The following is a 24,491-nucleotide window of genomic DNA, read 5'->3' on the forward strand; positions in this document are numbered from 1 at the left end:
GGATCCCCAGACCGCGGCGGGGCCTGCGAACCTCACCGGTGCGGGCTGCCCGGGGCGGGGGGGGGGACACGACGCGGTGTAACGGCCTCGCCGCTTTCCTACGCTGATGGCAGCCGGTTGATAACGGGGTGTTGCGGCTGGGTATAGGTGCTGCAGTGCGTTGGGGCTGGCGGCTGCCGCCCCCTGATTGATTGTTGGATTTTGTTGCCGGGGGGATCCAGCACGGCGGCGGTGTTAGGGGTACGGAGCACGCTGCCAGGCAGACACAGGCGTGCCCTGCCCCAGCGACCCTGCATCTGCCTGTGTTTTCTTGCAATGTAAAAGGCAAATGAATAAACACGTGCTTGTAAACAGCGCTGTAACGTTTGTCTGCATTGCAGCCGAAGTCTCGTTACGCCAGCAGCGTGTGTATTGATTTAACAAGGTTGATAGTACAACGTCTGTTTACTCAATCTCAGCTTTTACATGTTTAAGTTAGGGAAACGCACCCTTTGCTTTCTGATTCTTACCTGTGTTCTGTCTCTGTCCAGCTGTCTCTTAGTGAAAGCTCAGACCTTTAATTAAATCCATAAATTGAGCACATTACATTGAAACAAAGCTATTTGGCAGTTTGGGAATAGCGGTTTTGGCTTTAAAACTGATCGTTGAATGAAGTAATATTTGCTCTGGTTAGCTGGAGAGACTGGTTTTCATCACCTACCCTTTGAGAGCTCAGAACGTAGACATGGCTTCTGGCACCTCATACTTATGTGTTGGGGTGCAAAAGAAGGCTTCCCCGTTTCCTGACTTGGAAGATGGCAGTAATTGGTCTGAATTGGTCAAAATAACTGAAACAACAAAAATCCTTTTCACCCAAGGCAAAGTGTTTTAGCATAATCTAGTTCATAGTGCTTACTCAGGAACCTCGCATGTTTGGAGATTTGACCTTTTTTTGCAGCTTAGACACATACCACTTTGGTATTTTTGCTCAGTTACAATTATTTTAATACAGTAATGTAATATGGGTTGTTAATTTTTTAAATTTGTTTTTCTATAGCATTATTTTAAAAAGTATTTAACTGATTAAAATGTATTTTGTTATTTAAAAAATCCAATCATCCATCCTGGTTTATAGCCCAGAATTGATGTTGAAATGTGTGTTCAGTTTTGGGTTATGTTCTTCTCTCTGGTATGTGATCATTCACTAGACATTTAAAATATTAATTTATAACTGTTGTGAGGTCTTCAAGAGGGTGGGTATAAAAGTGAGGTAATTATTTTTTCCTATTGAGAAGATACTCTTCAAGGACAACAAGTATCTTTAATTGCATTTTTTTCTGATTAAAAACCCATAATCTGCCAGAACTAACAGAACAATCACACTGGCTTGAAGGGTGGAGGACATAAGGGACAGGACCGATCTCTCCAACTTCTACGGCAACTGATCCATCTGAGTGATGTTTACCCAAGGGTGGAGTTCCACGTGGTTACAGAACTAACTGTTCCTTGCTATACCGCTGGATTCCTTTTCTTCCCTTCTGTTTTCCAACTATCTTGCAGTTTGGTTTTGGGGCTGAGCTCACTGAAAGCTCAATTTTACTTATGTTAGTCCTTACCAAATGTCCTGGTTTCAGCTGGGATAGAGTTAGTTTTCTTTCCAGTAGCTGGTGTAGTGCCCTGTTTTGGATTTAGTATGAGAATAATGTTGATAACACACTGATCGTTTTAGTTTTTGCTGGGTAGTTGTAGTGTCCACACTAAGTCCAGGACTTTTCAGCTTCTCAGGTCCTGCCAGGTGCCCAAGAAGCTGGGAGAGCACAGCCAGGAGAGGTGACCCAGGCTGGGAAAGGGATATTCCCTGCCATGTCATGTCGTGCTCTGGATATAACGGGGGAAGCTGGCCGGGAGGTGGGATTACTGCTTGGAAACAGACTGGGCGTCGGGTTGGTTTTGCAGGTGGTGAGCAATTGCATTTGCACATCACTTGTTTTATAAATAGGTCATAATTATTATTATCTTCCTTTGTTATCCTATTAAACTGCCTTTATCTCAACCCATGAGTTTTTTTCCATTCTTGCCATCCCCTTGGGGGATGAGCAAGCGGCTGCGTGGTGCTTAGTTATCACCTGGGGTTAAACCATGACACCAAACAAGGAGCTTTTCTCTGTATGAATTGGGAATAACATTGAGACCTTTGTTTTTTTTCTTCAGTGTTTCATACTAGAAGGTAAATAAAATGTCGTCTTATTTCTTTGCCATCAAGTCAAATATTCTGAGTGGGGTTTGGGGTTTTTTAGTAAGTTTTAGGCAGAAGTATTTGTATTTGCTCTTTGTCTGCGATGCCTTCGGGCACATCTGTCGCCACATCAGGTGTGCAGAGCTGCATATGCCTCAGAGCTGTTGTGTGTATGTAGATGTACTCGTGAAACAGCGTGTGGGATTTGTACTGCTCTAAAATTTGACCTGGAAAGTGAAAATTGAAAAAGGCCAGTAGATTTCTGCTGCTAATATTCCATGAAGGTGCTGAAATGCCCTTTTTTTGCTTCAGAATTACTTGCTGAAATACTTGTACTGATTTTTTTTTTTTTTGTTTGTAAGTGCGTGTGTGTCTGTATACAAATTTGGTGCATTGGAATGCTGGAATGGAATGGAGTCTTTTTGGAGTATTTCAGTGAATTATGTTATTGGGTGGCACTGGCTCTGGCTGGGATGGAGTTAACCGTCTTCACGGCAGCCTGTGAGCTGTGTTTTGGATTTGTGACTAAACTGGTGTTGGTCAGACACCGGTGTTTTGGCTGTTGCTGAACAGTGCTTGCACAGCGTAAAGGCTTTCTCCCCTGCGCCCCTGAGTGTAGGCTGGGGTGGACAAGAGGCTGGATTGGTTAAGGGGGTGTTCTATACTGTGTCATGTCCTGCTCGGCAGTAAAAACTGGGCTAAAGGAAGAAGAAAAAGGTGGTTTTGGCTTCCGAGGTGGCCGTTGCTTGGAGCCCGGGTGGGCACTGCTCTGTCTGTGGGAGGTGGCAAGTAGTAATTGTCTTTGCTTTGCTGCTTGGTTTTTTTTTTCCTCCCTCTCTTTCACCTGTTAGATTGTCTTTATCTTAACCCATGCGTTTTCTCACTTTTGTGCTTCCTTTTCTGGCCCTGTCCTGCTGGAGTGGGGGTGAGCAAGTGGCTCTGTGGGTGTTTGGCTGCTGGCTGGGGTCGACACCCCATGCTCCTTTTTGGAGCTCAGCGAGGGGCAGGAGGGGGGTCGAGATAGAACAACAGATTTGGTCCGAGTGTGCTGCACTGAATTTATTGCTGTTTAGCTGCTCCTTGGAAAGACTTTGAAATGGCAGCTTTCAGCCTTTGCTGTTTACTGTGTTGTTTTGTTTTGCCTGAGAAACCTGTGATAAAAGCAGTGCTTTGGACCTGGTCTGGTATTTGGCCTCTGTGTTGCTGTCATCCCAGAACTCCGGGAACCATGCCCTGGAGACAAACAGCGATTACACCTTCCTCCTTCTCTCCTCTGGGACGGATCCTGCCAACTTTGTTGCAACGGCCCATTGGCTTCTTGAACATGGTGGTGTAACCGAAACGTTCATAGTGGTGTTTACTGTGAACTGGGTTTTGATTTTGATCGTTGTTTATAGTGGTAATACTAGTGCCCTCCTGCCACCAGTGCCACACACACGCTGCCACCTCATCAGACTCTGAATCCACTCATCCAAATTTGGATCTCGGTGGATCTTCCAGCAACTGCCTGGCTGGGGATGGCAGACGGGAACGTTCCCTGCGGCAGCTGGCTCCTGGGTGGCACGGCGTGGGAGAATTTGGGCAGGTGCCTAGAATGGTTTTCACCTCCAACAGCCTGGGAGTTTTTGCCTGAAGAGGCATGTAATCCTGCTGAAATGACAGACCACCTGAAGGAGGGATGTCCTGTCTCTGCCGAAAAGAGAGAGCGGCTTCTAGGGCTGTGTTGGGACCTGGCCGATGCTTACCAGGCCTGTGTGCAGCAGCCTCGGAGGAGCTGGAGGGTCCCTGGATCCGAGGGTGTACAAACAGACACCGTGGCTAAACCAGAGACTCAGTGCAGGCATCTCCCGTTGAAGGTGGAGTGTCCTCTCGAGGATGATCTGGTAGACTACAGAGGCAAGGGGACCACCTTGTCTGTTACCTGAGGGAAGTGGTAGAGATGGTGTGCAGCGACTCGGACACCAACCAGGTCTCCAGAGATCTGGATGACATCCAGCGCACAGGGGCTGCATGGCAAAGGTTAGTCCTGAACATACCGGTGTCGTACAGCAGCACCTGGGTCGTGGTTGGCTGGCAGACATTGGGGCACCGGCCGTGGAGAAGCTGTCCTGTCATCTCCAGGGGTTGGAGGAGAATCTCATCCTCCTCACTTCTGCAGGCTGTGTGAAGGGTGCCGCACAGAGTCAGCCTTTCCCAGCTCAGGGGAAAGGGACTTGCAGGCACATGCCATGTGTCACCTGCTGAGTCCGTCTGTGCGACTGTGGGGAGCACCTGAGGAAGTGGAGTGATGTGCCATCTCGGGCCTAGATCCTGCGTTCGTGAATTGTGGGGGAACAGCAGCTAAGAAAGGTCCACTCAGGAGGATTACTGCTCAGGGCACTGTCAAGCAATTCCCCAGATGCAGTAGAAGGGCTGAGGATGCCTCTCCTTGTCTTGATGAAGGGATGTCTGGTCTGCTCCGACAGGAGTCGGATAATGAGTGCTCTGACCAGGAACAGGGTGGCTTTGTCTCTGGCCAGGCAGAGGATAAGGGACAGGCTCGACTGGACAGCGTGGACTCAAAGGCCTGGCACATCAGTCCCACGGGAGCACGAGGCTCTGGTGGACTCCGGTGCATGGCGTTCCCCAGTGCCATCAGGGTGCCCTGTCCCTGGGCAGCAGAGTGCACGCCATGGGCTGCCTGCATGTGGAGCTGAGTAACCCGGGGTGGAAGCTCAGCCCTGCCTTTTGCTGTGGACTGATACAGGCAGCACTGGAACAGAGTGAAGCCCCTGAACACCATATGCTGACAACATCATTGTATTGGGCAACACAGTGGAGGAAATGCTTGAGAAGGGAAGAGAGTAATCCAGATCCTTCTGAAGGCTGATTTTGCCACAAAATAAAGTGAGACAAAGGACCTGCGTAAGAGATCCAGTTCTTGGGACTGAAGTGGAAAGATGGATATCATCACATCCTATGGATACGGTCAATAATATAAGAGCCATGTCCCCCCCCAGCTAACAAAAAAGAAACAACAGCTTTCCTAGGTGTTCTGGGTTTCTGGAGAATGTGTCTTCTGGGTTGCAGTCAGCTTGTGAGTCCTTCCTGTTGAGTAACCTGAAGGAAGAACTCTTTCAAGTGGAACCTTGCAGCAGGCCTTCAGACAGATCTGACAGCAGATAGTTGGTGTGGTCGCCCTTGGGCCAGGCTGGGCAGGACCAGCTGTGAGCTGCAGCCCAGGAGCCTGGGGCAGAAACACCCTGTGGAGACCTGAGCTCACCTCCAGGGTTTTGGAATATTTCAGTGGATTGTGTTGCTGTGTGGTCCTGGGTCCGGCTGGGATGGAGTGTGGTGCTGTGTTTTGGATGTGTGGCTGAACCCAGGAAGGTAAGCACTGATGTTCTGGCTATTGCTGGACAGTACTTGCACAGCATCAAGGCTGCCTTGGTTTTTGGCTGGGATAGAGTTAATTTTCACCAGAAGCTGGGAGGAGACAGAGCCAGGACAGGTGACCCAAACTGGCCAAAGGGGTATTCCATCCCAAGGAGGAGGAGCTGCTGCTTGGGGACAGGCTGGGCATCGGGTTCAGGTGGTGAGCAAATTGGATTGTGTATCACCCGCTTTATGTATTCCAAGTACTGTTGTTATTTCCCTCCTATTTTGCTGTCCCAGTAAACTGTCCTTATCGCAACCCACCAGTTTTACCTTCTGATTCTCCTATCCCACCGGGGAGGAGGGGTGAGCCAGCCATTAGGCTGAGGTGCTTAGCTGCTCCCTGGGGCTAAACCATGACAAAGGCTTTTTTCCTTCCCTGTCCTCCCAAGCAAGCAGGCTGGGAGGGGACATGGCAGGGGCAGCCACCTCAAACTGGCCCAAGAGCTGTCTGTACTGTGTATCGTCATGCTTGGCAATAAAAACTGGGCTAGAGGAAGAAGAAAAGGGTGTTTTTGACTTCCAAGGCCCTGTGTGTTTTGAGCCTGGCTGAGCATCCATCTGCCTGCGGGAGGAGGCGAGTGACTGCCTTTGCTTTCCTCATGGTTGTTTTCCCCCTCTTCGAGGGGCGGGTCTAAAGACCTGTTAGACTGTCTTTATTTTAATCCATGGTTTTTTTGCTTCCTATTCTCTCCTCGCCCTGCCAATGTGGGGAGATGGTGAGGAGTGAGCGAGCGGCTGTGTGAGTGCTTGGGCGCTGGCTGGGGTCAGCCCACCACATCAGTATATATCAAATTTTGTTTACATTGAGGAAACTTTAGTTTCTGTTACTTTTTTCTAGGTGCTTTCATATTTGATATAGCTACATAATTGTTTGTGTTAGTGTCTTACTAATGCTTAACAACATTAATTTTATGTTTAGCTCATGCAGTTGCTCATTTTGTGCATGAGGTTTATGTAATCAGTTCATATGTGCTCACACATAGAGCTCGCTTCTGATTTTCACTACAGTTAGCAGTGGGACAGAACTGGGGGGCAGTTGCTTTGAATTGGAGCTCTCTGAGTGACCTGACCTGTGGTGGCTGTGCAGTTTGGCAGGTAGGAATGGTCCGGTTATTCTGTCACTGAATTCGGCCTGGGCAGCGAGAACAAGTATTACTGACTGCAGGGAGGGGGAGCGCTCAGTCCTCGCTTTTGTAGCCAGGCAGTGATAGATGTCTTGGTTAGCTGCCTTTTAACAGTGGTCTGCTCCAGCTCTAGGACTTTTTTCCCCCCGATATTGCTGTGCTGGTTTTGACTGGGATAGAGTTAATTTTCTTCGTAGTAGCTGGTATGGGGCTATGGTTTAGATTTGTGCTGAAAACAGTGCTGATAACACAGGGATGTTTTTGTTACTACTGAGCAGTGCTGACACAGAGCCAAGGGCTGTTCTGCTCCTCACACCCTCTCCCACCAGTGAGTAGGCTGGGGGTGCACAAGGAATTGGAGGGGACACAGCTGGGAGAGCTGACCCCAACTGACCCCAGGGATATTCCATACTATATGACATCATGCTGAGCATATAAACTAGGGGGAAAGTCAGCCAGGAGGGCTACTGCTCCGGGACTGGCTGGGCATCGGTGGGTTGGTGGTGAGCAATTGTTTGCCATTTGCATCACTTGTCTTTCTTGGGTTTTATTTCTCTCTCTTTTCGTCGTTGTTGTTATTCTATTCTTATGTCAATGCACGAGTTTTCTCACTTTTACCCTTTCAATTCTCTTCCTTTTGACCCTGCTGGGGCGGCGAGTGAGCAAGCAGCTGTGTGGTGTGTAGTTGCTGGCTGGGGTTAAACCATGACGATTGCCAAAGAGGGAAATACAGAGGCAGGAGTGAATTACAAGTTAGCACTTCAGCTTTCTGCAGTCCTGTTCTTGAATTTGTTCTGTTAGTTGATTCTGCTTTTCGGGAGGTGCTTGCTGGGTATTGATAGGGTGTGTAATAGGACAATTGTATTTGTTTCAAATGGAAGTAGTCTGTTTAATAAGTCTTTGTAGGTTTGAAGGAAAGCAAGGAACAAATCATCTGGTTTGATTTTCAAGCTGTCATAATGTATATGGTTGATTTGGTATTTCTAGGGAAGTCTGACTTATATCAAACCTGAATTTCTTGTATTTGGGGTCTGGAGTTTATTTTGCTGCTTCTGATGTAGTTGAACCAGGAGGGATGGAGGGGCCTGGTTTAGATGCAATTTGTTTAATGCTTAATGTCCTACTGAGCTGGAGATCAAGGTGTTCTGGGCATGACTTATTTTAGTTTATTTTCCTTCTGTTGGTGTCTTGCTCCTAACCCTATGGCGCTATGCTCCACGCTCAGATTGTGTGAAGTAGGTGTGACTTTTGTATTGGCCCCGGCTGGGATGGAGTTAACTGCCTTCACTAAACTGGTGTTAGTCGCACACCTGTGTTTTGGCCAGGGCTTGCACAGTGTCCTGGCTTTTTCTTTTTCCTGCTCTGTGCCCCAGAGAGTAGGCTGGGGTGGGTGAGAGGCTGGGAGGGGACACAGCTGGGACAGCTGACCCGAACCGGCCAAAGGGATGTTCTGTACCCTGTAATGTCAGGCTCAGCAGTATAAATGGGGTGGAGGAAGAAAGAGGAGAGTTTTGGCTTCCAGGGTGGCCGTTGCTTGGAGCCTGGCTGGACACTGGTCCGCAGGTAGGAGGTGGTGAGTGATAGCCTTTTTTTGGCTCCCCCCATTTCATTTGTCATGCCATTTCTATCTCATCTCATGAGCTTTATTGCTTTTCTTCTCCCTGTCCCACTGGGGAGGGGGTGTGGGAGTGAGTGGCTGTGCGGGTGCTTGGCTGCTGGCTTGGGTCGTCCCTCTACACATTTAAAGTCACGCTGCTGTCAGGGCAAACAGCGTGATACTTCGGGGTTCCCAGGCTTGCCATTGCTCTGTCTTTGTGGCCCGAAGGTGTTGGCTGTGGGTGAATATTTGGTTAGCAATAGTATTGGTCTCTGCAGTATGCCTGGGTTCCCCAAGTGTCATTCCACTGAAATGCAGTCTTTACTTGACTGCTCTGTAATTAGCACATATCCAGAAAATCCAATACCATTTATAGAGACAAATCAACAGAAAATTTTGCTTTCAGTGACTATACGAGACTCTGTATTCAGATGAAACTTCTCACTAGAGAAAGCAGCTTCCACATTCTTACAAGGCCTCATTACCAAACCTGTAACTTAAGCCTCCTGTTTTGTTTATGATTGATTTTTGTACTGCACAGCTGACTTAAAAGGTGTTTCTGTTGTTGATAGACAGCTGACAGCTTCAAGATGTAGGTACCTTTTTTTTCACCTTCAACCTAAGAGCTTGAACTCAATGGTATTGCTGCTCAGAGCTGCATTTCCCTTTTTCCGCTTGCAGGACTTCTTATTTGCTTCATATCTGCTAGTACCCGCTGCTTTTGACTGTCGCTTCCTGTTCCTGTGAGAGAGGAGTTGTCTATGTATTTTAATTGGCTTCCATCCAGATCGGTTTAGTGAATTGTCAACTTTAACATCCCTCTCTGGGTGGGTCACTTTGCTTAGGTGGCTTTAGCCTTGCGCAAAGAGACTCTGCAAGCAGGCTAGAGAGAGTTTAACAATGCAAAACAATTATTTATTGCTAGACATGCGCTAAGGCTGGTAGGATTTAGCAGACTGCTATTCTAAGCATTAGTGTGCTGGCTGCCCACAGCAGGACAGCCAAAGAGTATTTGCTGACCAGATGGGCATTGGGAAGAGAGGGCCTCGCTGCTCACTGAAAGGGCTCCTCAGTGTTGTTAGGTTGCTGTCATCGCTGATGTCATCTATCCATCAACACCACCTCCCTAGTGTTTTTTCTTTAGGATTTTTTTTTTTTTTTACCATTCTCAGCTGGTGTTTTTCCTATTGAATCCTTGAGCTGCAAATGACACCTGTCTGTCTCTGCCTATAATCCTGCCCCCCCCTTGCCTTCTTTTAACTCTCTCTACAGACTTCATCAGAAGTATTTCCCACAGCTCTAGCAGTATCTTCAGCAGCCTGGCCAAGGTTATACAGATGAGCCGCACTAGAGATGGACCTTGGATCCTTGAAACGCAGGCAGCCAGACCTCTGGGAAGGGAGGAAGGGTACAGGGAGAGGGTAGAAGCTTATTCTGGCTGTATCCTCAAACCAGGGAAGGTGCAAGACTGTCCTGCACTCACCACGTGAACAAACGTAGTCGTTAAGGCTCTCTGGTGTGTAAGCAGGTAGCCAGACCTTTTCATTTATCCATCCATATCGGGAAGCTTGGCAAAATGGACTGATGAAGTTGAACAGAAAGCAAGAAGGATATAATTTGGCTTTTCTGTGAGACTCTGAAATACTAAGTTTCCAGGACTGACTTTTCCAGGAGTCAAGTAAGCACAGTGGTCTTTGGGGAATTCCACCTATTTTTCATTCCTGTAGGATCAGGCATCAGCAGGGTGCATGGTCACTGCTGTAAGGCTAGTCAGGATGCCTCTGCACCAGAAACAGCAGTCTAGAGAATCACAGACAGACTCCAAACAAAGCTGCTTTTGAAGAGGAAGGTGAGAATCTAGCCTCAAATATCCAGACCGTTGTTTCCATAGTCTTGGCATTGCTTTATCTTTCACCTGTTGTTTCCAGCATTTCTTTTGAAAAGGTCAGTCATGAGACCCAGCTGATTAAGGCTTCGTGGCGGGCTTGCTGCTGTACAGCTCTTGACTGGATGTCAGGAGAGAATTTGAGCATACAACTTGGATGGGAAGGAATGCAGTTTACGTGTTTGGCCTCTCTTTCCTACAACTTCAGATGTCATTAGGGCTGGGTGATGAGGAAACTAACATCTTGGATGTGCTGAAATATATTTGCATTATTGTGGGTCTGAGTAAGGTCTTCAGTGTTTCACTGCAGGTGGGTTTCAGAGGCATTAAGGGCTGTACAGCACAGATATGGATGTCTTTTAAAACCTTGGCTTTAAGGTTACCTTGTACTTCTTTGATCACAGAAATCACAAAACTGTCTCCTGTATTTCTTCAATTATTAATATTGATGGAGAACCTAATAGTTTTAGTTTGAGAGAGAAATTCTTTGTGTCTCTTCTCTTATTTTCCTGACCCAGGGAGATAGTTTGAAATGCTAGTGCCACATCTCTTGTGTTTACCTGAAGAGACTGTTTCTGGTGTCTTCCAACACCACGGTGGCTGAGAATGTGGCTCTTGTGGTCCTGTTTGTTGAGGAGCATCCGCTTCTGAGGCTGTTTGGTTTTAACATTTTTGGAGGGCAAGTAAGCAGGCCCAGTATTACTATGTCCTGAACAGATTGCAGTGTTTTGTTTGTTGATTCTGAGAAGAGTCTCTGATTACCAGAGATGCTTATTAAGCAAACTAAAGTGACATTACAACCTTTAGACTGTTAACTGAAGAAGTTTCAGGACTCAGGAGAAAGTACATGAACTTACAGCGTGGTCTGTAGCATCATGTATTGGTTACTGTTGAACACAGGGTACTGGACCTCTGTTCTACTTCAGTAAGGCTGTTTTTGTGTTTTCAGTATCCAAAATGGAAGATGTTTTTTTCCTCATTTTGGGGTACAGTTGCTAAAACAAAGTGGGAAAAAGTTACGGTGAATGGCCCGTGGCAGTGGTTTGGGGTGCTGGTGTGGGAGCATACCTGATCACAGCACTGGCGACTGAGTGGTCTACGCTGCCCGGAAATCTCTAATTGAGTGGTAAAAATTCTTCCCATTGAGGTTCTGGTTTGCTCCTGAACAGATCCCCTGGGAGTTTCCTAATCCACTGAATTATGGTTCAGTTTGCAAACCAGCATGTTTATTTTTAAAATGTGCTCTGCTAATATATTCTTACTTGTTCTTGTTATGGGTGGCTTTGATATTGTTCTCTCTCCAGCTGCTTTCCAAATTAATGTGCTGAGAGGTTTTTTTGCCCTCCAGTGATGAGAGTTCCAGAGAGAGCAAAACTGAAAGGCAAGAGATTACTTTGTGGATGTTTGCTTAATAGTCTGTTTTGAAATGGTCTTGAACAAACTTGGCCTAACATGCAGTTATCATTTAAATATGATTTAATTTGTTGAGGGAGGAGGGATATTGGGCAAGGAGTCCTGGATTAGAGGCCAGAGTTCTGGGATTGCTGTCTGCTGGGAATCTTTTCATTATGATGGCTCCCTATGTTTTTATAATGGTGAAGAGATATGTTTCTGTAGCTACTGTTCCTTCTTGGCATGAATTCAGTTTTTCCTCAGTTAAAATTAAATAATTGCTATTAGAACTTAAATAGAATGCTTAACATACAGATAGTAACAAGTCACAGGAATTCAACCTTAAAATCTGAGTCTCCTGCAGCTTGTACGTGGTTCACCTCTCAAGCTATAGCTGCGTGTAACTTTTATTTTTTGAGTTGTGGTTCTCAAGCTTCAGAACCTCAGTCCTTACAGATGACAAACATGAGAGAGGCACCTCCATTTACTTGAAAAACTTTAGTTTGGAGTCAACTCAAGTGAGGTTTGAAACCAAAACCTGTGATGGGGTTAGTGTTGGTGAGACAAGAGCCTCAACACCGCAGAAATACAGCATGCAAGTTCAGCAACAACGAGGACTGTTGGCAAGCCCTATTATAGTTATGCTTAGTGAGAATCTGCCAGTTAAAACTCATTCAAACCTAATGTATTGCTGCAAGAAGCATGAAAACAAGAGGTTATCCAGTTTCGAGAGATGGCCCACTGACAAGGGGTTGGGGGAGGACAGGACTTCTTGGGATCCTTCTGGCTGTGCGGATTGTGCAGTTCTGGAGTGCAGGCAGAGCCAGGGAGGTGAGGTACCTTGCTTTGAGTATGCTGCAAGAACACATTTCCAAAACTCTGTGGTATTTCATTTGTTGTTGGTGTGAGCATCACTTTGTCTTATTCTACCTGTACTTGTATGTTCTTTTACTGCCTTACAGGATTGAGTTCTCGGTGGTTTCAGCTGACATAAAAGATGGCAGTTTCCATTGCCATTGTGGGTTTTTTTTAATGCTTGTATGTAGATGGTTTCAGTTTTGTTTGATTTTACGCCTTTCTGTTTACAGCTGTTTCAATATAAGATCTTACCTTTAACATCTGGGAAATGGAAGTTTTCTAGCCACAGAATTTGAATATTGTTACACCCTTTGAATACTTTCAGGGTATAGTAGTTTACCCGTGAGAGTGGTGATGGGAGTGTCCCTCCTGAAAACTGTTCTGCTGTCTTCAGATCGATTCCGTGATGACTTGATGTCCAACTTGTAACTGTTTGGAATTCTCTGCGTAATGGTTTCACTTACAGTTCATACCTCGGAAACATTTGGAGAGGGTTTTAATACTTTGGCTTATTGCTCATAAAATAGCTCTCATTGTAAATAAATCCAAACTGTGTTGTCATTAAGAACCAAAATGTGAAGTTTTAGAAAATGCTGTTGAAAGAGTGTCATCACTAGGTATGTTATCTGTGACATTGAACTTGTTTGGTAAAGCTCATTTACTTAATTACCTGTTGTTTATTTGCTGCATATTAAGATTTTTATCCAGTGAAAGAAAATGGTTTTGTTCAACAGAGTTTCGAATTCAAAAGTACCATTTCAACTGTCATTAAAATATTGTTTTGTGACTTCAGTTGTTTTTCTCACCGGTTATAGAATCCACTGCGTGAAGTAGGTGAAAAGATAAAATAATCTAATACTTGTCTTTTAACTTTCAGCTTTGTGTTATTCTTGGAAAGTTTCGCACCACTTGTGAATTCCTTGAACCTTGGCATTGCAAGCCCACTTCTGTTGGGCCCTCCTCCTTTACAGCTTGCGCAAATTAAGACACAGTTGGCTCTTCAGCAATTGACCTCAGTTGCTACCAACAGTTCTGCACCTCCTTATGCTTGGTTAAATCAGGCATTTCTGAAAAGTGCAATGTTTAGCCCCAGAGGAACTTTACCTCAGAGGCCGAGAGGACCTAATCCATCTGGCACAAAGCCTCCGGGATCCTTTAGGGGAGGAGGTGCAGCAGGTCTTCAGAGAAAGCCTGCGCCCGGAACGCCTCAAGGAGTGTCACAAAGATTCTCGGGACAGGAAACGTTTCAGTGGACGGGTTCACAGAGGATAAACGTTCGGGTAACTCTGCACAGGACTGATCCGAGGCAGGTAAAGGAGAAGACAAACCTGTACCAGGAGCAGAAGAGAGAGCCTCACACAAATCGCTGGTACAGTACGCCATGCTCAGCTGGGACAACTGGGCAAAAGCCATCTGCCTCGGCACGGGTCTCGGAGCAGAATTCAAATGCCCAGAGCCGCTACACACCAGAAAGTGCTTCCAGTATTTTGGCGAGTTTCGGGCTGTCTAATGAAGATTTGGAGGAACTCAGTCGCTATCCAGATGATCAGTTAACGCCTGAAAACATGCCGCTGATCTTGAGAGAAATACGGATTCGTAAGATGGGTCATTCTTTATCCGGTGTACATACTCAGAGCCAAGGAGAAGAAACGATTGGTGGTACGAGTGGTGCAGCAGTCAAGAGTAAAGTGATTGATTATGGACATGCAAGCAAATACGGTTACACTGAAGATCCTCTTGAAGTGCGTGCTTATAATCCTGAAGTCCTGACTGAAGAGCCTCTCGAAGCACGTGTCTATAATCCTGAAGCCTCAAGCGGAGAGAACAGGGAACACTTCCAGCGAGAGCAGAATATGTCGATGAGTGTCCCACCATCTAGCGTGACGTGCAATCCAGTGTTTCCAGTGGAAGATTTAATAAAACCGACGGGGTTCCAGAATGATTCCTCAAACACTCGATCGTTTTTTCCAGCTGAGACTTCAGGAAAGGTGTCCAATTTGTGTGCGACACCCGCTGCACTCCCTGTGGTGAAATCTGTGTCCCAGCCTGCAATACTACCTGTCATACCGCCTATGATGCCACCTATGATGCCACCCATGGCACAGCCCATGATGCCACCTGTCATGCCGCCCCTCGTCCAGCAGTCTGTGACCCAGCACGTAATGCCACCGATGACCCATCCACCCTTTTCAGCTGAACTTCTTGCAGCTATAAGCCAGCATGAAAGAATTCAGCGTGAATCTGGGACAAGCCAGTCTAACGCCCAGAGCGGCTCGGGAGCAGGACAGAAGCCCTTCCAGCCCCAGGCTGAGGGGCCAATTAGATCTCCTTTTGGTATTGTGAAAGCATCGTGGCTTCCCGTGTTTCTGCAGTCTGGTGCCCAGAAGATAAAAAGATTGCCCACTCCGTCAATGATGAATGACTACTATGCTACATCTCCAAGAATATTTCCACATATGTGTTCTCTGTGTAACATTGAATGCACTCATATGAAGGTGAGTGTCTTTCAAAGATTATTGCATAAACTTGTACTCAGCACCTTACCTGCTGCACTGTTTTATGAGCTAATTTTTTACTGTGCATTAAATGAGTTGTGATGCTGTTCGCCAGTTTGAGTGCTTACGTGCAAATTTCAAAATGCTAGAAAGAGCGCTAGTAAATTATTGTGACTGCTGCACAGCGTGTTCTGTTCCAAATTGCATTTCAAAATTGCCATGCACATTGATTTTTATTTTTTTAATATTAAAAATTATTTATGTCTTCCGCAATGGGTTTCAAGTGACGAAACAAACCCTTTATCAGTGGAGTTAAAAACTAACGTCATCTGGGTGACTGAAACGTGCAGAAATTGTATGCTGAATCTCTCGGTAGGGTAGATGAGATGTTCGTGTATTCAGCCCCCCTCCTGCAAAGTCTGCGTTAAAACAAAGCAGCCTATTTATCTGCAAAAATTTAATCTTCCAAATGTGGTCTGTGTGACATTGACTATTCCAGAGACTGAAGACTAGCTCTGAGGGACGCACAAAATGCTTTCATTCATCTGCCTGAGCTTTCAGCTATGAAGCAAATAACAGTTTCAGCTCTTGAAGGAGGAAAAGGAAGGAACTGGTGAATACTGGGAGAGAGAAAAGAATTCTGAAAGCTGTGGATTTTTCTTGAAAGACATAGGCTTGATATGTCAAAATACAGGAGAAAGTAATTTAAAAAAATGGAATAATTCATTATTAGTGTCATGTGTTTAAATTTTAAATGGTCTTCAACAATCGTGTGGAAAGCCTGTGGGGGAGTGCTTTTTTGCCATTTGGCAAAATCATGCAAGATTGCTAGGCCGTATTTGTGCTGTGTATTAAAAAGTGTGAATGAATAGTTATGATGGTGACAGCTGCATTAGGGGCTTCAGAATAAAAATAAAATTTCAAGTACTTCTATGCTGGAAATGCTAAAGGCCAGGGAGAAGTGCCGCTGTTTGGGCAGACTTGAAAACTTAAAGGGAAGTCTGATTTAAAATCAAAATGTGTGAAATTGAACAAGGCAACGAATTTGGGGCTGTGTTAATAAATGGACAAAGCACTCTGGAATAGTGTAATCTGTTTAACTGTGAATCATTCAGTCACTTGCTTACTCGTACTTTCTAAAATTAAGCAAATGTTTTTACTAAAAATACTTGACAAATCAGCTATGAAGTCTTCTGGAGAAATCGAACGTTATGCTTCTTGCCCCAGTGGCACTTTGGGGTAGTGTTCTGATCCGACTGCAGCTACACAACCTTTTCTCCCTGTCGTGGCTGCCTCTAGCTCTGGCATATATTCACTTCGTCCTGAAGAGTATTTTTTTCTTTATGTACACCTGCTGCTGCGGAGGCAGTGCAGACTGGTTTGAGACCTCATGGGGCAAGCCGTGTTTAGCCAACAGTGTTGCAAAATAACCAAAAGAGTTAGTTTTTTTTTTTAACTGCAAAAAATAAAAGTTTGTGTTAAGAAATGTCAGTCTTGTGTATTTGTGAATTCTGAAGAATGAAGGGTTCCTCTTGCTTTCAGTTTTATGGTTTGGCTTTACAAATAAAGTTGTCTGCCTCAGTTGCGTGGTTAAAGATGACCTAGACGTTCAGGTTTTTTGTCTTTAAAGTGTTGCAGAGGAAGCCTGTGAAACAGCGCCTTCAGACTGAAGGAGAAATGCTGGGGCAGCGATACGGGAGAAATTGATAGTCCTGTGTCGTGTGACTTGCGCTAGGAAGTGGCTCTTTCACATAGAGCACAGAGTTGAAAAAGAACTGAACAAGTTCATGGAAGGAAATCCGAGGCTACGCAAAGACCCTCTGTGGCTCAGGAGGTCCTTGACAAGCCATTGTCCGTGGCTGGAGGTGGCTCTGCCGTGTTACTTACCTCCCGAGCCATCCCCTCTTGCGTGGTGCTAGGTAAGCTAGGCGGGCCTTTGGTCTCCCCAGCACACCTATAGATGAACTGGATCTTCAGAGTTGGTTTTAGGTCAAAATTAGCAGACACGGTGATTTCTGGGGTGTAGTACCAAGTTGTAATAAGTGCTTTAAGGATGCTGCGTTATAAACAGATGTCTGTAATGTGGCAAATTGGAAAGAAAGTAGGTGAGCAAAGATAACCAGAAATAAGAATGGATGAAGATGATGAAAGATACTAAACGAGGAAAACCTTTTCTTTATCCAGTACTGGATAGCTGAAAAGACAAAGTTCCAGTGATGTTAAAGTGATGGATTTCAAGTTCCGATTATTCATGGTGATGAGCTGCCTTTTTTGGTAGATTCTTTTAATCCAGTCTTGTACTGAAGTACAGCCTCATCTAGGATTCATTTTCTTGCCCAGGTTGAGGCAGAAGCCGCATTGCCTATCGGAAGAGAATTCAAGTGTGTTAGTTACCTGGCGCTAGTTGCTTAAGATGTCAGGACGACGGCTGGATGTGACACCCTGCTCCTGCAGTCAGTCTGCCTCTGAGACTACAGGAACTGTTAGTGACCAAACTTCATATTTCCATCATCTGAACCGTGTCCCCCGTGTTCTTCCAGCTTGGCTCTCCCGTAACGGCTGTGAAGCCCTGGCTGAATTTTGGCTTGGAGTGAAAAATGCTTCTGCTGTTCCCCATAATATCTGATCAGTTCTTGTAGGTCTGTCTTCTTAATTAATGAGGTCTGATGAAATCAAAGCTGAAGATGGCTGTGAGATGTCTGCAGCATACCAAAATGTAGAGTTCTGAGTGTCATACAGCTAAGCAAGTAAATGTATTTTCTAGTTCTTTTGTAGTTGGAAAAGAAGTCTGAACACCTCTTCTACAGAACTATTGATATGTATTTGAAGGTGTTTTGGTTTGGTTTGGTTTGTTTTTTTGCTAAATACACTGTTCAGAAGTGAAAAGTTAAAATATCTTCCATCTGCATAGCATAGCTGTTGTAGGTCTGTCTGTGAAAAAGATTTTTTTTTTTTTTTTTTAAGCTTTGCGACTTTTTGGTGAGGCATACGGATAATCCTTGCGCACAGTGATACATGGCAGGTCAGCAGCTGTGTAACACACTGCCTGCGGCCCAGGGCTGAATGTGAAGAATATTCCATATTCCAGCTGTTTGATGCAATGGCCTTTGGAAAGACTCTGTTTAACATTTCTCTTCCTTTCAAAACCTTTCACTGGATCTTTAGCAATAGGTGGCCGGAGCCTTGATGATTCGGTGATGCCCCCAGCCGTCTCGCTTGGGTCTTGTGGAGATATTTGTTCAGAGGCGAGAAGCGCTGCTTTTTGAATCAACAGTGCAACTTCAGATTGGCCATCTGCGCTCCTTCAGTCGGGTGTCAGCTCTCCAACAGACCACTCAGCTGCAGAAATACCGTGGGTTTGTGGTAAATGATGGTTACTACGGGCTCGAAAGCTGGTTGTTGTTGGAGCAGCATCAGAGATGTGAAAGATTGGTCCTTGGTTTTTATTTGGTGTTAGGAAGGTTTCTGTAGCTTCGTCAGAGATGGCTGTACACAATACTGTGGTGGACGAAAAGGTGTACTTAAGAAAGGTGGGCTTTTTGAGCTTTAAAAAAACAAATTTGGAAAATTGATGCTAAGGTGACTTGTTGATCTGGAAGGTGTTCTCAAAAATTTGTGCATTTGTGTCCCACAACATTTTTTCAGGGAAGAGTGCCCAGTTTTGCCCTTGGTTAGATGGCACCTCAGTGTTGTCTTGTTTCAGATATATTTACAAACCTCCCAACATATTGAAACGTTGTATGAATATTTCACAGAGCAGCTTCAGTTTCACCTTGAAATTGTGGATATATTGGAATTATAAAGTGTGATTTCTCTGTCTTCAACCACATGTCACTTTTGGAACAACGTGGATTTGCAATACTACCAGCACGAGGGCTCATATTGACCATGTATTACAGTTTTTGTTTTCTAGCTTAAATAGATTTAAATGGAGGATATCTTCAATTGCGTGAAGTCAGGTGGACTCATTGCGTCCTACAAAGAGAATCACACTTACGTAGCGGGACAAAATGTGGGTCTGTTCCATTTCACTCCTCATTTTTCTATGTAATACCTCGCTGTGAAACCAGCACAAGCAAGTGCAGGTCCGATCCCTGTGTATTGTTCTTATCTCACTGTTGGCAGAAGAGGTGAGTTGGGAGACCAGAGGCTCTGTGCTTTGCCAGCTGCTGCTTCAGGGCTTTTTTGGTGGCTGCAAGTTCTTACTCTTACCAGGATGTGATGGAGTGCGTGTGCCGGGAAGAGATCCTGTCCTTGGGGGAAGGATCTGTCTTTGGGGCCAGGTTTGCCAGAGGGAGTGGAATATTTCTGAAGACTGAGAAGGGTGAGGAATTAATCAAAGAGGAGGAATACGCATGAATCGAGACTCCTGTGATTGTAGGAAATGCAAGAGGGCACTGGCATAACGAAGACTTGGAGAAGAGAAGAATGTGGTGTTAGGGAGGAGAGTATCTCTTTGTAGGCCTGCCAGTCTTGTTAATGCTCGTTGGACTGATAGCTAAAGGCACTTGGAAGCAAAATGCCTCCCCCAGCCCTCGTGGACACTGCATGTGCTTTCTTTGTTTGGGACCACAGAAGTGGATATCGAAGCCCAATTTCCTTTCATTTCTGCAAGCTGTCTTAGCCCTTGAGTAATAGTTTTTCCTGTCTAACTTGAAGACTAGATAAATAGCATTTTTAAGAATGGGATTGCTCAAGAACGGCATGTTATTAGGAAAAAAATAGCGTGTAACAGTGAATTGCTTGCTCTTCACTTGTGTGCATGCTGTGTGTTCACTGCGCATGGAGTTCTACAGCCACAGGTTGTTTTAGCAGTCTGCTCTTCAACTCTTAATGTGCTCTGGTTCAGCTAGTGAGATAAATGCAAAGGGTCTTCTGAGTAACGTTTTCCTGACTCTATTGGAACAGTTACAATATTTTTATGAACACAGTTAGTAAAATCTTTCAATGCCTGTCTGAGATTGGTTAACTAGTGTATCTGTTTCTTCAGGAAATGAAGATGATAAGTCTTGTGCTTAAGCTGTATTTTAATGTCTTTAAACCCCATGGTTTTTATGTGCGGAATATAAATAGTTTGGGTAGCTCTCCTGTAGCATGTTTTGGTGTTGATAGGTCGATGCGGTAAGTGCAAGGAACAGCGCTTTTCACCGTGTTCTCTGTGCTGCCAAAATGCACGAAACTAACTCTGCCCCGGTCACATTAATTCTTCCACCTCATAGGCTTTGAGTAAACCATCCCGAGCTTTTCTTTGCACCAGTATGTTCAGCATTTTTGTCAATAGAGTCCGATGCTGCCAACAATGCATTTTATAATCTTTTTTTGTTATAAACCAGCATGCGCTTAGAAAAAAATCATATGTAACTTCACAACCGCAAATGATTTTATGAAGCCTTGTCTGTCAGTTGCATTACTCAGCCATTATTATCTATTTTCAAATATTAAAGTAGCAAGAAGTTGGTTTTTTTTTTTTTTTAAGGATGCTTAATCATTATCGTTGATGACATGTGGTACCTTACAGCTTCAGACCATGCAATATCTCTTCTCAAAAGCAAACTGACTATAGCAGTTGCTTTTGCCAGCAGGTCAGTTTACTTTTGTACTAAGAAAATACTAGAATAAAGTCTTCAGGCATTGTTTCCCAGGCTGGGGACTGATTCTGTGCTTACAGTTAAACCTGTGCTTCAGTAATTTTCAAGATTGTGGGCTTGCATTGTACTTCTGGATTTGTCTCATGCTTAACCCACCAGGTATTCCCAAAGTAAAACTTTTGTTAAGGTTTTTTTAATATATATATAAAAGTGTGTGTGTGTGTGATTTCATCAGATTTTTTGACCGACCTTTAGCTGTAACATTATTGGGAGTAAATGCTCTGGAGCTTAAGGCACGAAAAGTCATGCCTCTGTAGAAATGATATTTGGCTTAAAGATACCATGTTGTGTCGGGTTCTCTGATGTATTCAGCTTGATGTGCTCTGTGTGTGGTCATTGGTCTGACAACCTGTGAAGACTGCTAATAGTTTTCTTTCTTTTAATATAGCCGGCTATTGGATCAACCTTTTGCATTAGAAGGGTGGTGGCAACAATCCAGTGTGGTGCTGGAAGTAACAGATTCTTTTAATATGACGCATTTTGTTCAACTTCCACTCGGATTCCTTTGTGTTCTTTGACAGTTTTTGATAATCGATAAGTATTTTAGTCTTTTAAATGAGAAATTTGACCTTGACATAAGATCATTTGTTAGGTAAAATCTGATGGAAGGTAAAATATGACAACGCGTAACTAGAAATTGTGGTGAAACGCTAACATTTTACACGCTAATCAGACTTCTCCGGATGTCTTTTCTCCAACCAGGACTGGATTCTGCATCAGAACACTCCTTCTCACATTGAAAGCTGCCGCCAGTTACGCCAACAGTAAGGAATCTGTTTAAAAAGTTCACTTAGTGTAAAAAGTGTTTTCTGGGTGTGCACCTAGTCTGTGAAAATGAACTTGCCAAATTTCCTTACTGAGGATTGTTGGTATCCAAGCGCTGTTCCAGATCGGCATTAGTCCCTTAGGGTAGAAGATGAACAGGCACTCGGTGCTTCTGGGGTCCTGAACGGGAACCTTTATCTGTAAAAGCTACTGCATGTCAGCAAAAATTGTGTTCGGATGGCAAATGTGGCTTTTTCACTGACGGTTGTATTTTCAACATTTAACAGGTACCCTGATTGGAACCCTGAGTCTCATTCCTCAAAAAGGTAACTGCTTTTTTAATTACAGGTTGCTTTTAATTTGTTGCTACTATAAACAAGTGGTAATTAATGCAGTTAATTTTCCTGTTTTGCTCATTGGCAAACTCTATTAGTGGTGGTGTATTTTCGCTATAAAGTTGTGTGGGGTGTTTTTGTGGTTTTTCTCCTAAGTTCGTTTAATAGTACAAGGGAGTTACTGGACGTGATACAGTAATTACCGAGCGAGACTGTGACCAGTGTTAGATCACTGATTAAACTGCATGAGTGATTTCTGACTTAATCTTTTTTTCCAGTTAAGCCGCTCTTGTTTGCAATTTGAAACCTGTTTGACAATAGGCATGCTAGTGTTAGCTCTTATGTCACAGACTCTTCAGTCTGTAGATCCCCTGGGAAGCTACATGGTCACAAGTTGAAAAAACACTGAAATTCATGAACTCATGTTCTGTACTTAAAAATGATGCTGTTTGTTATTAATTTTTTAAAAACACACCCTGTGGATGAATTGCGCTTGAATCTCAGCAAGTTTGGATTGTTTTACTGGTTCAACATTTGCACATATTTCAACTTGAGTACCAATAGGAATGATATGACTTTAAATTTTGCTAGATTTTCCTGTGACTTTCTGTTAATTAGTTTGATGTACTTGAATATGTAGGTCAGATTAATTTGCAGAGTGCATCTGAGGTCTCTCCATGTTAATAAACAAGGAGAAAGAAAACTTCAAAGAAAGAAACCAAACAAACTTTTGAAACTTTGATGAGGAGAATAATTGTATTTCAAAACCTCAAACTCAAATTGTTGTCCAGTGCTGCAGATGTTACATACAGCCCGGGCAAAGGAAACTTTCTTAGCTGGAGGTCCTTAATTAGCTGGAGAAATGGTTAATAGCCCTTTTTTGGAGTGAGTGATCTTCTGTGTTCGCAGATGGAGCAAAAGTTGTCTTTTAGGGTGGTGCTTTCTTGAATCCTTCCTGATGACAGCATCTCTGGTGGGAGAGTTCGAGTTCAGCGTAGGCTCTGGGTGTTCATGGATGTCTGGAGCTGCTGGGTGCAGTCTTGGGGCGAGGTCGAGACTGCTTTTTATAAATTGTGGTGGTTTGTTGATACATTCCCACGTTTGCGTTGGGCACAGGAGTAATGGGGTTTATGTGGATTTTTAATGATGTTTGAAACTTGTTAATGAAGTAACACTGTGAGACGTTGGTATGTGAGGTGGGTTGGAACATCGTTTAGGAGACCTGAGGGTTGTTCTGCTGTCCTCATCTAGTGCTGGCCAGAAAGGTCGGGCGGCAGCTGCCTCGCCTGTCATCCCCTTCTGTCTGCCAGCTGTCAGCCCTCTCTCCTCAGCCTATTCCATCTCGAGTAGTCGAAGTTCCTCAGAGGTCTCAAACAGTGATAATAGGGCTCGATCTGGTGATTCGTTTAAGCACTGATGCTTTAGATTACCTTTAACAAATGTAGACACTTTTCACTTGAAATGTGAACTTCTCTTCCGTGTTGTGTTGAGAGACTCGTGTATTTTAGTTGTCCAGCATACAATCTCCCCAGTAAGTCTAGTCGTACTGGATGTAACTGCAACGTCAGTTATTTCCCTGTGTTTCTTTAAGTTTTGCTACTAGAATTACTGGTGAGTCAGCTGAAGGATATGCTACATCAGTGGCTTCTTCCAGTTTCAGATCTCAAAGGTGCTAGGTCTGCTCTACCCGGTTTTGAGTGCTGCTGCAGTGTGTCTGTGGCATCAAATAAATCCATATGGGCTGAAAAACTGGACAAGAGCTTCGCTGTAACACACTGGCCTGTTACCTGACAAGCTCATCAAAACCATTTTGGCTATTTTGCATATACTTTGTGCATTTTCAGGGTTTTCCCTGTTACTCCTGTGGTCTGTCAGGGTTTTCCTATGTCTGGTTACTTCCTGTGTTTCTAAGAGGGACTATTTCTGTCACGGATCTCTTCACCATTACTACTTTCCATGTCCTTCATCAGTTTGACACCTCTAGGTAGCATACGTATGCTCTGTGTGTGTGTGTATGGAGTCCTCTCAAATCTCTCATTCAGTCTCAATCTTTTAGACATAATGTCTGAAGGTGGCTTACTTCCAAACTGGATTTGTAAGAAGCAAGGAAAACATCTTACTTCATTGCTCTCTATGTATCCTTTTCCTCTTCCTATTATTTTTTTCATAGCACTGCAGCTTGTAGCTTCACAGTTTTCTTGGCAGCTTTCTCTGGATCCATGCAGGTTGTTCTCTCCCACTTGCTTCTTTTCAGTTCTCCCTATCCGAAATTCATTTAGCAACCACGTTACCAGTATGTAAAGTATGCTTGTGAACAAATTAGGCTGTAAACTTTGTCAGTTTTGGTTCTTTTTTGCAGAACGTCTGTTGAAACAGACTAGGGTTAATTATTCTTTTCTGTCTTGTCAAAACTCATTCTATGCCTTTATTCCGTCAGAAACGGTGGTGACAGAAAAGAAAACCAGACCCCAAAGCGTCGTTCCAACTCTGCTAGTCCCAGCCCTAGACGTTCGAGGGTCACAGGCTCTGGCTATGTTCTTCGCCGATCACGATCGAGATCTAGGAGCCCCAGCCGCTTCAGGCCAACGAGGCCAAGAAGTCGAAGCCCACGACAGATGCGACAGCTTAGCCCCAGACACAGGTCAAGGTCACCGCAGCGATCAAGAAATCCGCTGAGAACTAGTCGACGACCTCAGAGGTCTTCCAGTAATGATTGGTCACCGAGGAGGTCAACCCGATCTGAAGGTAAAATGTGGATAT

At 44.5% G+C, this 24,491-nt stretch overlaps 1 protein-coding gene across 4 annotated transcripts in view; it reads left to right on the top strand.

The window, feature by feature from the left end:
• The window catches only part of ZNF638 (zinc finger protein 638), a 61,257-nt gene that overhangs the window by 8,548 nt on the left and 28,218 nt on the right, over positions 1 to 24,491 (top strand). For all 4 annotated transcript variants that reach the window (XM_054824815.1, XM_054824816.1, XM_054824813.1 and 1 more), the window contains exons 2-5: positions 13,366 to 14,983; positions 21,334 to 21,395; positions 21,684 to 21,722; positions 24,169 to 24,476. In XM_054824815.1, the coding sequence (XP_054680790.1) occupies positions 13,366 to 14,983; positions 21,334 to 21,395; positions 21,684 to 21,722; positions 24,169 to 24,476 (2,027 nt within the window). The remainder of the gene's footprint in view (positions 1 to 13,365; positions 14,984 to 21,333; positions 21,396 to 21,683; positions 21,723 to 24,168; positions 24,477 to 24,491) is intronic.

This window comes from Grus americana, chromosome 4 (assembly GCF_028858705.1).
Source record: "Grus americana isolate bGruAme1 chromosome 4, bGruAme1.mat, whole genome shotgun sequence".
Taxonomy (NCBI): domain Eukaryota; kingdom Metazoa; phylum Chordata; class Aves; order Gruiformes; family Gruidae; genus Grus; species Grus americana.